Raw genomic sequence first — 13,351 nt, 5'->3', positions numbered from 1 at the left:
CTGGGCGTAGATGCCTAGAGTACGGTGGACAGTCACAGGGGTTTGGGCTTTGCCACTGCATCCTTGGCAACTAAGCTATATTATATGAATGGCAATGCTTATAATCTCTCGGTGTTTTACATAGTAACCAGATTTGCACAGCCTGTTCTTCTGACCAGGCTTCTCCTCTCTGCACTGCAGCTGCTAGAGCTGCATTCCTAGCAATCGCCTCTGCTGCATCATCAGAGACCCTGCCACTCAGTTTAAATGCTGCAATGAATTACAGCACCCAGAGTCTTCTGCTCTGTCAGCTCCATTCTTTCTGCTTGAAATCTAGTGAGTGGATAGAGATACGTCATCAGCCTCAAGTCCCAGCATCTCACAGCCCATCAACTCTGCAACTCCTGCATGAAACAAAAACAAGGCTTCCTTGCAGTATCAGCTCAGGTCAGAAAACTGTGAACTCAGCTGGGATGACCAGGGTGATTACTAAGTCACTTAATTGTTGGGGTTCTTATTTTTTTATTTATTTGCGTCCTAGAGCACAGCTCTATGATAGATACATAGTCTAATCTCTACTAGCTCTAGGAAAGATGCACAAGATCAGGGTTTGTTCTGTGTCTCGTGACTACTGATTCACCATTCAAACTTTGCATAAGGTCCCCATGTCCACCCTTAGAACGCCATGACATCCCCATTTTGCCTATCTTCTTGGCACTCCTGGCTTTCTTCCTTTTTTAATCAAACTGCTCATTGTTTCTGTTGTGCTTCTCAAAGATCTTGTGTATACATTTTTACTTTTTTTTCTCTTAGTTCTTTCTTAAATCTGTATGCTGTAGTTTAACACATACTAAGGGCAACAGAGTACAGCCTGGCTGATATGATTTGGAGCGTACTTACCCATGTTAGTTGGTGTGACCGGCATCTGCTCCTCCTACAAGCAGCATCAGGGTAGTGACTTTTATTGCTAGTGATTGTATCTTGCAGCTTCTGATCTGTTCCTAGGCTTCTTTGCTATTCTTTTACTTGTGCATTTGATTATTCTGGGCTGCATGAACTGCTTTCCATGAATTTCCTGAATGACACCCACAGTTCTCTCATTTGTGTCAGGACCCATGTCTACTCAATGACCCTCTGTTCCAAAATACTAGTGGTTCCTCCTGGATATGTACCACTTGCACGTCTGACTGGCTTCTCAAACCCAGGCATCTTTAATGACAGTTCAGACATGTACCAAACCATCCTGTGTGTCAGCTGGGATCAAGGTGGTACCTGGGTCAACTGTACCGAAAAAATCACGTTTGCAATAGATGAAACACCTGTTCTCATGTGCAGCAACTTGTCTAGATTCTAACTCTTGATGCCCTCTAAAAACAGCATGTGGAACAATGTCAAATAATCTGCTAAAGATGACAGATACCATGTCCATTACATCTCTTATTATTAACTTTTATGATTTTTTTCTAAAGACAAAACCTGAACATTAAAGCTAACTTTAGACCTAACCCTAAATTTCACCCCTGAAACTAACCCTAGCCCCTAAACTTAAACCCTAATCGTAAACATTAGGTCTCTAACCATAAACTGTAATCCTAAACATAACTCCCCAAATCTAAATCCCTAATCCTCTAACTCTAACCACTTAACCCTAACCACAAAATGTAAACATAGTCCTAAACATAGCACTATGAACCCTAAACCAAAAACCTAATTCTAATCCCCAACCCTAAAGTCTAACCAAACTGTATCCCTAAACCTGACCCTAACCCTAAACCTTAACATCAACCCTAAACACTAACCATGACCCTAACCCCTAGTCCCAACCCCTAGCCCCTAATCCTAAATGTTAACCATAAACCTAACCATCTACATCTAACTCTCAAACTCTAACCTCGTAATTTTAACCCCAATCCCAAATCCTAAATCGAACGATAACTGTAACTCCTAACCCTAAATCCTAATGGTAAACCTAACCCTAACCCCCTAACCCTAATGCTAAAACAAACATCTAACCCTACCACTAAGCCTAAACCATAATCCTAAGCACCAACCCTAAACCCTAACACTGACCCTAACCCTAACCCCCTAACAGTAATCCTAAACCTAGAGCAAGTGGAGACCCCCAGTGTTGGAGGGGCTGTGAAGGGACTGCCAAGGGATGGGGACAGCCACCAACAGCTTTCAGTCCTGGCCACCTCTGTGTTAGAGCCACGCCTGGTGGGTGTCCGTTTTGGAGCTGGGATCTGGCTGGGGTGAGGGTGTAGGTGAGCAGGAATCTTCCTGAACTCAGACTGAAGCCAGCAGGAATTTTTCCAATTATTTAAAGCATGGGATCCTACAGAAAGCTGGCATGACTTTGAGTTGACAGTTCCACTTTGATTAGTGCCTGACACTTACAGCCCTGCAGGTACTTGCCCACTGGCTGCTGTTGGAATTCACCAGATGCTGTTCCTACACATCAGTCCTGGGATAAATCTGCTTTTGCTCACGTTCAGAACATCCTCCAGACCTTCAGAAGTCTTTCTGTGATTCACATGCCACATTTCACAAATAGTTCAGGTTCTTCTGCACAATGATGTGCTACAGTAGGTAAATATCACCAGCCCTATCTGTCCCTTGCTTCTCCACATTCTGAATCCTTATTTGCATCCTCAAGCGAATCATTCATTCTTCCACACTGGGAAGTGACAATTCTGCTTCTTCAAAAGGAATTCTTTCCTTTTTAGATACTCCTTTTAACACTTTCCTGTACCCTGGTTGCTAATCCTCACATTGTGCCACTCTCTCGCCAGCCTTTCCTCTTTGTTGTTAATAACTGCATGCATAAATGCAGACTGTGCCCCTTGTCAGACACGGAGAGGACATTTCAAAGCAAGTGCTATATTAGTGCGAGAGCTCTTTTCTACAGCTGTGAAATCGGCTCTAGAGCAGAAGATGTGCTTTTCACCTTCCTCCTGTCCATGTCAGCTGAATGTGCAGGTCCACGCAGTAAAGGTCTCTTCCACCCAGATATTGAGGGATCTGTTGCCAGCAGTTACCCTGGAACCTCCCCATCAAGCTCTGTTGCAGGCAGAGCTTACAGAAAAAACCCCACCACATTTATATGACTAAATGAGAACTGCAGGTCACAGCACCACAGCTGACACCTCATTTCATCTCGTACCCTAAATCACAGTCTAATCCTACAGTGTCAGTACCTGGTGCCCTCATCATCAAACAGACCCCCTGGTGGGTTTCCATCTCCCAAAGTTCATTGGCATTAAAAACCATACTGTTACTGACCTTAACACATGTATTCTGAATTCTTGCCCAAACTGATGTTTTCTCCAAAGACCACCATTTTTGTGTCATTACCTGGGAATCCCAGCTTCCATTGTGAAAGACACAAACCTTGCCTTTAAAAGACGCGATTATAAAACAGGACTTACAACATCTCAAAGAAGCAAACTCAACCCCATCTACAAACATGGTGATTTTTTAAAGTCTTTCTAAGTTAGGGTGCCTGGTAAGTAATTTTTAAGTGGGTAGCAAGGCTGAAGACTGTTTCAATTGTAGTTTTTTTTGGAAAAGCCTGTTATACAGACATACTTCCCTACCCCCAGTTCCAGTCATCTCTACTGCTTTTTGGGAGACTAGGGGAAGGAAGGAGCCATTTAAAGGTCTTTTCCACTGGAGATCAAAAAATGTTAATTATTTTCATATGGAAAGTAGAAATATAGTACAAACTGCCACCTCAGAGCAGGACATGGGCACATCCTGTATGTGTCCAATACCGGCTTCCTCATCATGATGCCCATCCCTTTGATACAGACAATGGAATGATATTATTTTAGGGATAGTCTCTATGAACCGCCTTGGTGGCCAGCTCCTACCAGGGCTACCTTCCAGTAGGACTGTTGTGTAGACACAATTGTGAAAGAGTCTACAGGGAAGTGTCCATCACAGGAAGTTTCTGGAACAGAGAAGCAAGTGTTACACGTGTGGCTGAACCTGCACAGTGATGGGCAGATGGACTTCTGAGGCCCCTTCCAAGGCCTACGTGCAAGAGGTAAACCTATCCCAAGAACATGCACTCTGCCGAAGCCATAATCAGGACTAGGAGCTTGGGGTCACTTGGTTTTGAACGGAATGGGAGCTCCAGCCAACCATATTCCCAGAGGACCGATCCTTCTTTCACTGGTGAGTTATGGCACTGAAGACCACTGAGCCACCTACATACATTCGCAGTCAGTCCTCCTTCCAAGTGCCAGGATATACCTGAAGAGTTATAGAAATAACCACATTCAGCAAAGAGATCATAGAAATGAGAGCAGGGATAGCCAGTGGGTTTATTATGTCTCAGGAAAATAAAGCAACCCCTTCCCTTTATTATCTTGCTAGTAAATTAAGCATCACAACCAAGCCATAAATCATTTATCTGCAAACATCCCCAGTATCTGAAAATGCTGTTGGACTCCTCAGTTGCTGTGTGCTGGCAGTGGGACATACAAATGTGTCTTGCAAATCTGTGCTGTTGAAAAGCGTCCTGGCACCAGTGGGTATGCCAATCTGCTAGTGAGTAGGATGCACCAAACAACATTTCCTGCTGCTCGGGAAGGAACAACTTCTAACTCTGCAACTTGTGTTGGCTGGCAAGGACAAACAGGCAACGAGTTACAATGAAAGTGTAATGTAACTCCATCAGTCCAGACACAGAGTCAAGTAGATGTACACCACACAGAAAATTGTTGCCTGAAGCACTTGACTGCAGGAAGTACTGACTGTAGCCAGTCTATTGATTGTCACTTTGGAGTTCAGGAAAAAAGAAGGAAAGTAGTATTTTGGCCAAGACACTACAGAAGTTCCAATTAATTCTTCTGTAGACAGTTTTCATTGTCCTTTGTGCAACAAGGGGCACAGGAGCAAAATACATCTGCAATTTATATTGCTTACAGCACGTAACAGAACTGTCAGGGGAAACCCTCAAGCATTGGTATTTTTCCTCTCAAGTGGTTTTAAGAGTTGACGAGTTTTGGAGAATGGATGATCTGTAGTATCTGTAACTTCTCACCTCTGCTTTCCACAGTGCAGCATGTTTGGGCTTGCACAGCACACAGCAGTTATCCTCAAGCCAACAAGAGAAGAGGGCTGGGCTGCACAAGTTGCTCTGTCCACTAGACACTCTGTGCACTGTTTTTACTTCATTTTCTTTTAAAGATGATTCTTAGGAAAATGTCATCTCTCCCCCATTAACTCCTTCCTGTTTCTTCTCTACAATTAACAGTCCAACAGTGTATCAACTTGACCTTCCTTCGTTTGAAATAATTTGACCTGTAGAGCAAAGTTTGTTTTCCATAATACAGTTTCAGTCATACAACCATTTGTATCTCCTCTGCGCTCTGTGTTGCTAATAAAGGTTTATATTTGGCATGGACAGACAGCACTGAGTTGTCCTCTGTTATGAGTGCAGACAAACCTGGTTTCCTGTTAGGCCTCAAGAAGGAATTACAATACCGCAGCGCTGCAATACCCTGGAAGACCCAGCTACCAGATTAGCTCAGCCCGGCCCAACTCTCATGCAAATAAAATGCTCCAGGCAATTGCTGCAGGAACCTCTTGAGGTCCCAGCAGTGCATCAAGAGAGAGACTACTTCTCAAAGTAGTACTACTCAAAGGCAAGACATCCCTTTCCTCTATACAAAGTACCTTCTCCCAGTTAGGGCTGCCCTTGGATGTTTTGCAGGGTATAGCACAGCAGGTTTTCAACAGCCTGCAAGATCTTTTAAGTTACCATTTGGTAAAGAGAGATCATTGAATTATATTTGCTTTGACTCGGGCAAGGGGTGAAGACACAGCTCCATCCATTATAAGCGTCCAATAAAACATCACACAAGTGAAAGACAGTAGATGCAAAGCAGCAGCTGAGCCTGCTGTTCCTGTCCTAATAAGCTGAGTCAGGCAAGTGGCGAGATAAGACAGGGAAAAGCAGAACACCAGCAGCATGTGGAAACATTCCTGCCTGGGCTTTTGCACATGAACAGCCTGGGTAAGGTATGGCCTTTTCCAGACTTTCCATACCAGCAAGTGGAATGTCATCTCCATCTCTTTCAGATGTGCAGGACTCAAAGTAGCATGGCACTCTCCACAACAAGAGTGAAGTTTGCCATTTCCACTACTTGTTAAGGAATGGCCAAGCTCTCACAGCACCACAGATCCATGGTTAAGATGGAGTCCTCTTATTGCCCAGTTCACAGCTGCTTTGCTAAGCCACAGCCATCTCTGGGATCACCCTGCTCAAGAAGATGGAGACAAGCAATGCCTGCCGAGTACAGCTGGGGTTTGCTGGAGCTGTTACCTCTCAACACCTTATAGGGTAATTTGTGGTTCTTCTCACGCATGCCTCCAGCTCCTCAGAATAGGAGGTGGTTTGTGAGAAACTGCTTGGTAGAAGAGCAGCAGCAAAGGCAACGCCTGGGTTTACTTTAAAAGCACACCTAAATGGGAGTGAAGGCCCTTGCCTGCTTCCTAATTCAGTTCCTCCATCTGCAGTTCCTGCACTGTGATCCTGCTTAGAAGTAATCACTAGAGCACTTGTAAGAATAGGCCAAAACAGAGACTGAGCTCAGCTGTTCACTCCATCTATATCCTCAGTGCTCCTTCACCGTCACCCATAAAACGCTTTAGCTGTCGGAGAACATGGAACCTGGCAGTGCAAGACCCTGGACTCTTGCTGTTCTGGTAAATCCCTCAGCTAAAAGCAAATCAATCCACCACCTTCACACAAGTGTATAGCCAAGCACATCCCTCCACATAACCCGGCCTGGACACCCTTTGCTGTCTGGAAGCTTTGACAGAGATGTGAAAAGAACAGTCTCATCTTCATCAGATGCCCAATACCAGTCAGAGAAGAGTTCGTGCTGGTATTAAAGATGTCAACCTCCCTGTGACTTGTTATAAAGAATCCTGGATGCCAGTGCAGTGGGCAGAGGAGTCTGTTCCAGCAGGGTCCTGAGACTGCGAGGGGCTGCTCTGCTCTTCCTTCTCAGGAAAATAGAGTGTTTTGTGAATCAGATCTCTGACAGCAGAAACGTCACTTCTGTCTATGGAGAGGAGAGAAAGACAGTTGTTAGAGATTCTCAATAGGCAGTATGAAAGTCCCTTTTTCTCAAGAAGTACCTGAAGAACTAGAAGAGTACTAGAAGAACTCTAGTTCCCAGCAGTTACCTGCCAGCAGCCCTTCCTCTCTTTTTTCCTGTACGTCCTTCACCCTTTCCACACTCACCCACACCCAGCTGCTGCAGAAGACTTGCAAACTCTGGGTCACCATCCAGGATTTTCAGCAGATTCGTGGACTCCATTCTCTCCAGCTGCACATCCCAGTAGATGTAGATCTTCTGATTGAAGCTGACATAAACCAGGCAGGGGCTGTTGCGTCCTCCTTTGCACGCATAGAGGCCTGCAGAAAGCAAAAGTGTGGAGATCTGACTACTTCCAAAAGGACAGAGAAAGCAAATAGGTAACTTCTCATGATTAGGTACCAAAGCTGTTAGCAGAAAGAAGCGAGCATCTGTGGTGAGGGGCATAGACATGGACTTGGGTATGTGAACTCCCTCTGAAACAATCCAAGACAGTGTCCCTCAACTGTTACTAATGCATGGAGCTTGGGGATTCGCAAGCTGCTTCTTGCAGGCCTGAGAGGAGACTGAGCAAAGCCAAGGCTCAGGCTGGTTCCATGGGGCTCCTTATCTCCACCTGATAACAGCTCAGAAGTCTGCAAATCAAAAAAGCAGTGGGGAAAACAATAGACCTCTGTAGCACTCCCAAAAAGGAAAGAAAAAAACCCCAAAACCATCACAGACAAACGTCAGCATCATCACCTCTCACCCCTACTTTTCCCAGATGCCACCAGAAGACCGACCAGCTGGGCCTTCTGCGGTATATTATTATATGCAGTATATAATATATAATTATGTATTATATAATTATTCCCCACTGCATATGGACAAAGGATTCGAGGTCTTCCAGAGGAGTAGCTTTGAGGGAGAAATGCTGTGAGGGCTGGCTCTGCAGTCAGGCTCCCCACCTGCACAGAAAGCGCTGACATTCTCGTCCGCTTGAAATCTGGCGACAGTCCGATTGTGGTCAATGATGTACGTCTGACCATCCCATGCACAGGCAATCACCTCCTCATGCCCATTGCCCTGCAGGAACCATAAGATCTCATATTAGCATGGACATCAACTGTTTCCAGAGGCATTCAAGAATCTCTCCTGGTTGTTCAGAGACAGAACACCAATGTCTTAACAAGATGTCACTTTTGGACATCTTGCCCAGTCTTTTTGCACTTGGAGACCATCTGTCTTTATCATAATCCTTATGTATCATAAGAGCTTGTAGACAATTGGGGTATTAGCGGTGTGCAAAACCATTCAACTTTGCAATATGATAAAAGAGCACCTGGGGGATGAAAATATTCATAGCAAGCTGCCGGGCTCACTAGATCAAACAGACAGACCCAGCTCCACCTCTTGCAGGTGGACAGACTGACGCAAGTGCAGAATGCAGCAGCAGAGTCAGAGCACTGTGTGTCATCCTAAGACAATCCCAGCCTTTTTCAGCTGAGTCATACTCCCCCTGCCCTTTCTAAACTCATATTCGCAAAGCAATGTTGAGTTTTTGTCTCTGTCCCTCCCAGCCCTATTCAGAGACACTCACAGTAACATCCAGCTTTTCCAGAGCAAAGAGCTGGTGATCAACTTGCACAGACCAGAGCAGTTTGTCGGCTCCCTCCATGAGTTTCAACGTCCCTGAAGGGGGAGAAAAAAAAAAGAAAAAAAAATTGTCTTAAAAATATTAAAAGGGAGTAAGCAGCTTGCTAACACTGGGCCTTTCAACACTTAGGGTCTGCAGGCAGAGGGTTAGGCCCATGGCACAGGCTGTGGTTGATAACAGGTAACACAGTCTCAGTACTGGGAAGGACAGAGGTCCATTAACTTCTCATCAGTAACTGGAAACAGAGAGCAAAAATGGCAGCAGCTCTGCTAATTGGATCGTGCTCTAAGAGGAAAACTGCCCAAAACAGGCTCCCAAAGCAGAGCACACCAACAGATCTCACATGAGACAGTGAGTAAACTAGAACTTGAGTAAACTCACCATGCCCCACAGATCATGTGAGCTCATGACAGTATGTTGACAGGTGAGAGCTGAGAGCTGGCTGGCTGATAGCATGGGCATGGCCTCTTGGCTTGTCTCCACACTGTTGGTTTTTGGACAGAAACTCTGTGTTCAGCCCATTAGATTCAGTCCTATGGCAGCCTATCCTGTCACTTCTCAGTCAGGAGTACAGCAGAAGAACCTGACTCCAGGCCTGTGTGAGGCCAGCACCTCTTTACCAATAGTTAATTTCCAGCATCCACTTCTTTTACTGCTTTTGGAGACAACACAAGTCCCTTCAAGTACAAGGACACATCTCTGCTGTGGTTTAAAAGCTCCTGTCTATATGAATGGCACTGCTGAACTGGCATCTCAGAGAGTTATTTGACCACCACAATAGCAGGCAACTTAGGAGTCAGCAGATGAAAGTTCTAGTCTCACTCTCTATCTCAAGCCTTCAGCGTGCCTTTGGGACAGTGATTAAGCCTCCTTGTTTTCTTGTCTGCTTGTTGCAGCACAGCTTTAGTCCTTCTATCCCCACAGGCCATGGGACCATAGAAGTAACTAATCTTTGTAAAATGCTTTGATATCCACAGATTGTACTAGGGAAGAAAGGCAGATATTCGTAACAGATAGAAAACACAACAGGTTTCCTGGAGAGACTAAGCCTGTGCAATGCCAGACCCCCAATTCAGTAAGGGACACAAAGTCATGCTGAGCTTTAACACGTTTCATCATATCCTCAGATACAGGCATGTTATCACACACCTAACTTGCTCAGAGTGACAACTCTCACCTTGGCTCCTGTTTTAGCTTTCATGCCTTCATGTTTAGTCAGCAAACAGTCTTTGCATCAAATTCACTTGCCTGACCCAGGAAACATTTCTGAAGCACAGCTCCCTGTTCTTTCAAAACCAAAAGCACTGAGCCCCTGGTTCCCTGCTTTGAATTGGTGACAGGCCTTGGCCACCCCACAGGCCTTCTAGGACAGTGGTAGGACTTACCATCCAGAGTACAGAGGGCAAAGAGACCTGATCCACTGTTCTCACTGGAGCAGCCTGTAAATGCAGAAGAGAATTACAAGAGTTGATGTTGTTTTATGAGTGTTTTCCCTCCCTCTCCTGAAAAAAAAAAAAAGATCCAAACCAAGCTGATCCATCCTGCCTCCTTTTTTACCTAGCCTTGACTACTTTGCCTTGTGGTTATCTGCAGGCTCTTGTAACCAATAGTACATCGTGCTGACTTCTATTTGTAGGGCACTGGCATTTCAAAATCCAAGACCTTTGGTTTGCACTGCCACAGGCATGCCTGACTCTTCTGGCTGCTCCTGTGTCTGTATCACATTTGCACTCGCAGGCCCATGGCAGTTCCAATTTTAGTGGACTGCATCACATCCTCTCCAGCTTCCAGAAATGCACAAGCACAGGCAGGACCATCACAAGGGACAACATGTAGAACAGCTGAAGCCAAAGAAAGGCTTGTTACAACTGTCTGTGGAGATCATGCTACCAACTCTATTGTTTTTGCTACACCAACACTACAAAGAAACTGTGACCCTCTCTCAGCAAACACTGATCAGATGCTAGCAAACCCTTGCTTTATGAGAAGATTAGACATGTGTCATCATACTCATTTACACAGTCGGCCCTGGCTTCCCTGGGCTATGCTTAGACAGCTGTGAACTTCCCGCAAGCAGTGTCCTCTCCAAAGCCTGTATATCACAGCTGTGTGCAGGACAGCACTGACAAATGTGAATAGTTAAATCTGAAGAGGAGACTCCTCTGACCACTGGGCTGCTTCAGCTCTTCAGTACACACTCTACCTAACTACAAGTCTGACAGGACATGTAAGGCCAGGCTTTGAAAGTGATATCACACTTGGCAGGGGAAGAGTGGAGCTGTGTTCAGTTACAGCTGCATTTAATCCTTTCAGTGACAATGCAGAAGAGACACTGACTCCCTCAGGTCTGCAGGAACCCAGGAAACCCGGCAGCCAGGGACAAGCCAGCAGTGCTGAAAGCAAATAGGCAGTTTCCCCAGAATGACATAATACTGCAAGCCTACCTCCACTGCCTACGGACAGCTCCAAGGTACAACACTGCACGTGACTGGGACAGACTCCCCTGTTCTGCAGATCAGCTTAAAGCAAACAGCCAGCTCTCCCTAGCTGATATTCATCCAGACAGGCTCTGGTCCAAAAGATCTGCTGTGGTCCACCTACAAACTGGTCAGCATGGCACTCTTCAGCTGCTTCATTACTGATGGTCCAGCATCAATGGGCTTTTTGCAACCTTCTCTTCATCCCTTATTTTGTGTGCCTTCATTTTTTGCAGACACCTCTCATTAGATGCAAGGCTATGTATGCAGCGAAAGAATTGATTTCATGCTCTGTTGACCACGCTGCTCATGGCAGCATCTGAGATGCTGAAAATACGACAGCCTTATGGACTGGGGAGGAACGGTACTCTGCGGAAGAGGAGGGGTTTCAGTGGATTGCTCCTCTCCCCCAGCTCTAATTACATTGGACAGGCTAAGTCATTCTCAGACAGCACTGCAGGGGGTAATGCTTGGACAGAGCAAATGCAACTGGATCCCAGCCAGTTGCACACAAGAAAAAGTGATCTGCATTGGGAATTTTCTGCCTTCTTGTATTATGCCCACACACTCCAAGGGGGAGTGAAAGCTGCTTATTCTCCATAGGTACCAAAACAGGATTCAGCACGTGTACCAAGAACAGGCCAGAGCACAAAGGCAGTTAGATGAGGCAAGCAGCAGCAGTGTGTAAGAAAAGTCTGGATGCAACAGCAGTGTGTCAGGGCTGAGAGGAGCCAGCAGCTGTGGAGAGAGTTTAGATACAACAGCTGAACTGAACACATTGAAAGGAGACAGAGGACAGCAATATAAATAAACTGCAGAGGCAGGTCTGGAGGGGTTGGGACTGCACAGGTGAAGAAGAGCAGGATATAGCTGCCAGCTATTGGAAATCAAATGCTGAAAAGCACAAAGGCAAGAAGAAAGATGAGTCTGTGGAAAGGAAGAGATGGAATGAGAGGGCATAAGCTGCGCCACGCAAAAGCAAAGATCAAGGACACTTAAGAGCAAGGCATGGCAGCCATTCAGGATGACCCAATGCAGGCCAGTGGAGGCTGCAGAGAAACTGTTGTGCTAAGTGAAGAGCAAGAGTTACCTAGGGAAGGGCAAAGGCTCTAAAAAGTTCAACCGCAATTATCCAGCTGCCTTTCTTTGGGAGCTGGCTAACAGAAGCAGCGTTCTCTCTGTTCTTGCTTCCCACTGTTATTTTTCAACCACAGGAAATCTGATTTCATGCTGGACTGACGTACTGAAAAACTATCAGGGGCAAACGTTGCACCAGAGATCCCAAGCTCCTAATCTCTCACCTCTGGCAATGCTACCAATTAGATGAGTGGAAACATTCTTGTTGTGAATCCGTCCAGATGTTTGGTGCAGAATAACGTCTCGAATAGGGGCCTCGCTAGAGAAAAGAGAGACAGACATCAGGGAAAGGTTAGGGAACCATGCCTGGGCCTGTGTCAGAACAATCTCAAGAGCAGTATACTCCAAAGCTCTACAAATCCAGAGACTGATAAAGTTTGTGCATAGGTTAGCTCTTTAATGGTAAAGGCCAAGGAAAAGAATGCATGTCACCCTGGGTATGAAAGAAACCCGCTAATGTTTAAAAAACAAAACCAGAATTATTTGATGCATCAGAATACTGGAAAGAGCTCAAAAAAAAAGTCAATAAAACATGCACTGCAATCAAGAAAAAAAGATGATGAAAATTTCATTACTGTCACAATAGTCTGGCTGCTTTTCACTTAGAAAGCATCTGCCCAGGTTGGTCAGAGATTGTGCCTGGGCCCGGCTGCTGACTAGGAGGGCACCATCTCACTAAGGTCTCTAAGACATCAAGGAAACTTATCTAGCTCCCCTCCTGCTGCAGTTTTCCAGGTTTGCCTTAAAGTCTCACAAAACACCACAGAAGCACCTGAATTCCCCACAAGGGCCCCTCCAGTGCCAAGGACAATAAACTAAGCTGCTCAGCCCAATTGCTCTGATTGTGATTTACAGCACTGGCTGCCAGAGGTCTCATTAGGAGAACTTCCAAATACCTCACCTTGAAGAAACAAGTGAATGAACCCAAGGTGTCATCCTGGGCTTCAGACTAACTGTGCTTAGCCCAGCCTTTCAGCTGCTACCCTTCCCACCATTAGATAAGGTCA

General features: G+C 45.5%; 1 protein-coding gene across 1 annotated transcript in view; it reads right to left on the bottom strand.

The window, feature by feature from the left end:
• Positions 1-6,909: 6,909 nt before the first annotated feature.
• ITFG2 (integrin alpha FG-GAP repeat containing 2) overlaps positions 6,910-13,351 on the bottom strand; it is a 9,846-nt gene continuing 3,404 nt past the window's right edge. The window contains exons 7-12 of the mRNA XM_010187460.1: positions 12,509-12,603; positions 10,116-10,169; positions 8,674-8,765; positions 8,042-8,159; positions 7,241-7,414; positions 6,910-7,058 (exon numbers count right to left, since the gene is read on the bottom strand). Coding sequence (XP_010185762.1) covers positions 6,910-7,058; positions 7,241-7,414; positions 8,042-8,159; positions 8,674-8,765; positions 10,116-10,169; positions 12,509-12,603 — 682 coding nt within the window. The remainder of the gene's footprint in view (positions 7,059-7,240; positions 7,415-8,041; positions 8,160-8,673; positions 8,766-10,115; positions 10,170-12,508; positions 12,604-13,351) is intronic.

The sequence above is a fragment of the Mesitornis unicolor genome, unplaced genomic scaffold (assembly GCF_000695765.1).
Source record: "Mesitornis unicolor isolate BGI_N332 unplaced genomic scaffold, ASM69576v1 scaffold41540, whole genome shotgun sequence".
Lineage (NCBI taxonomy): Eukaryota > Metazoa > Chordata > Aves > Mesitornithiformes > Mesitornithidae > Mesitornis > Mesitornis unicolor.
The sequence above is the reverse complement of the archived record's forward strand: the minus strand, read 5'-3'. Positions and strand labels throughout refer to the sequence as shown.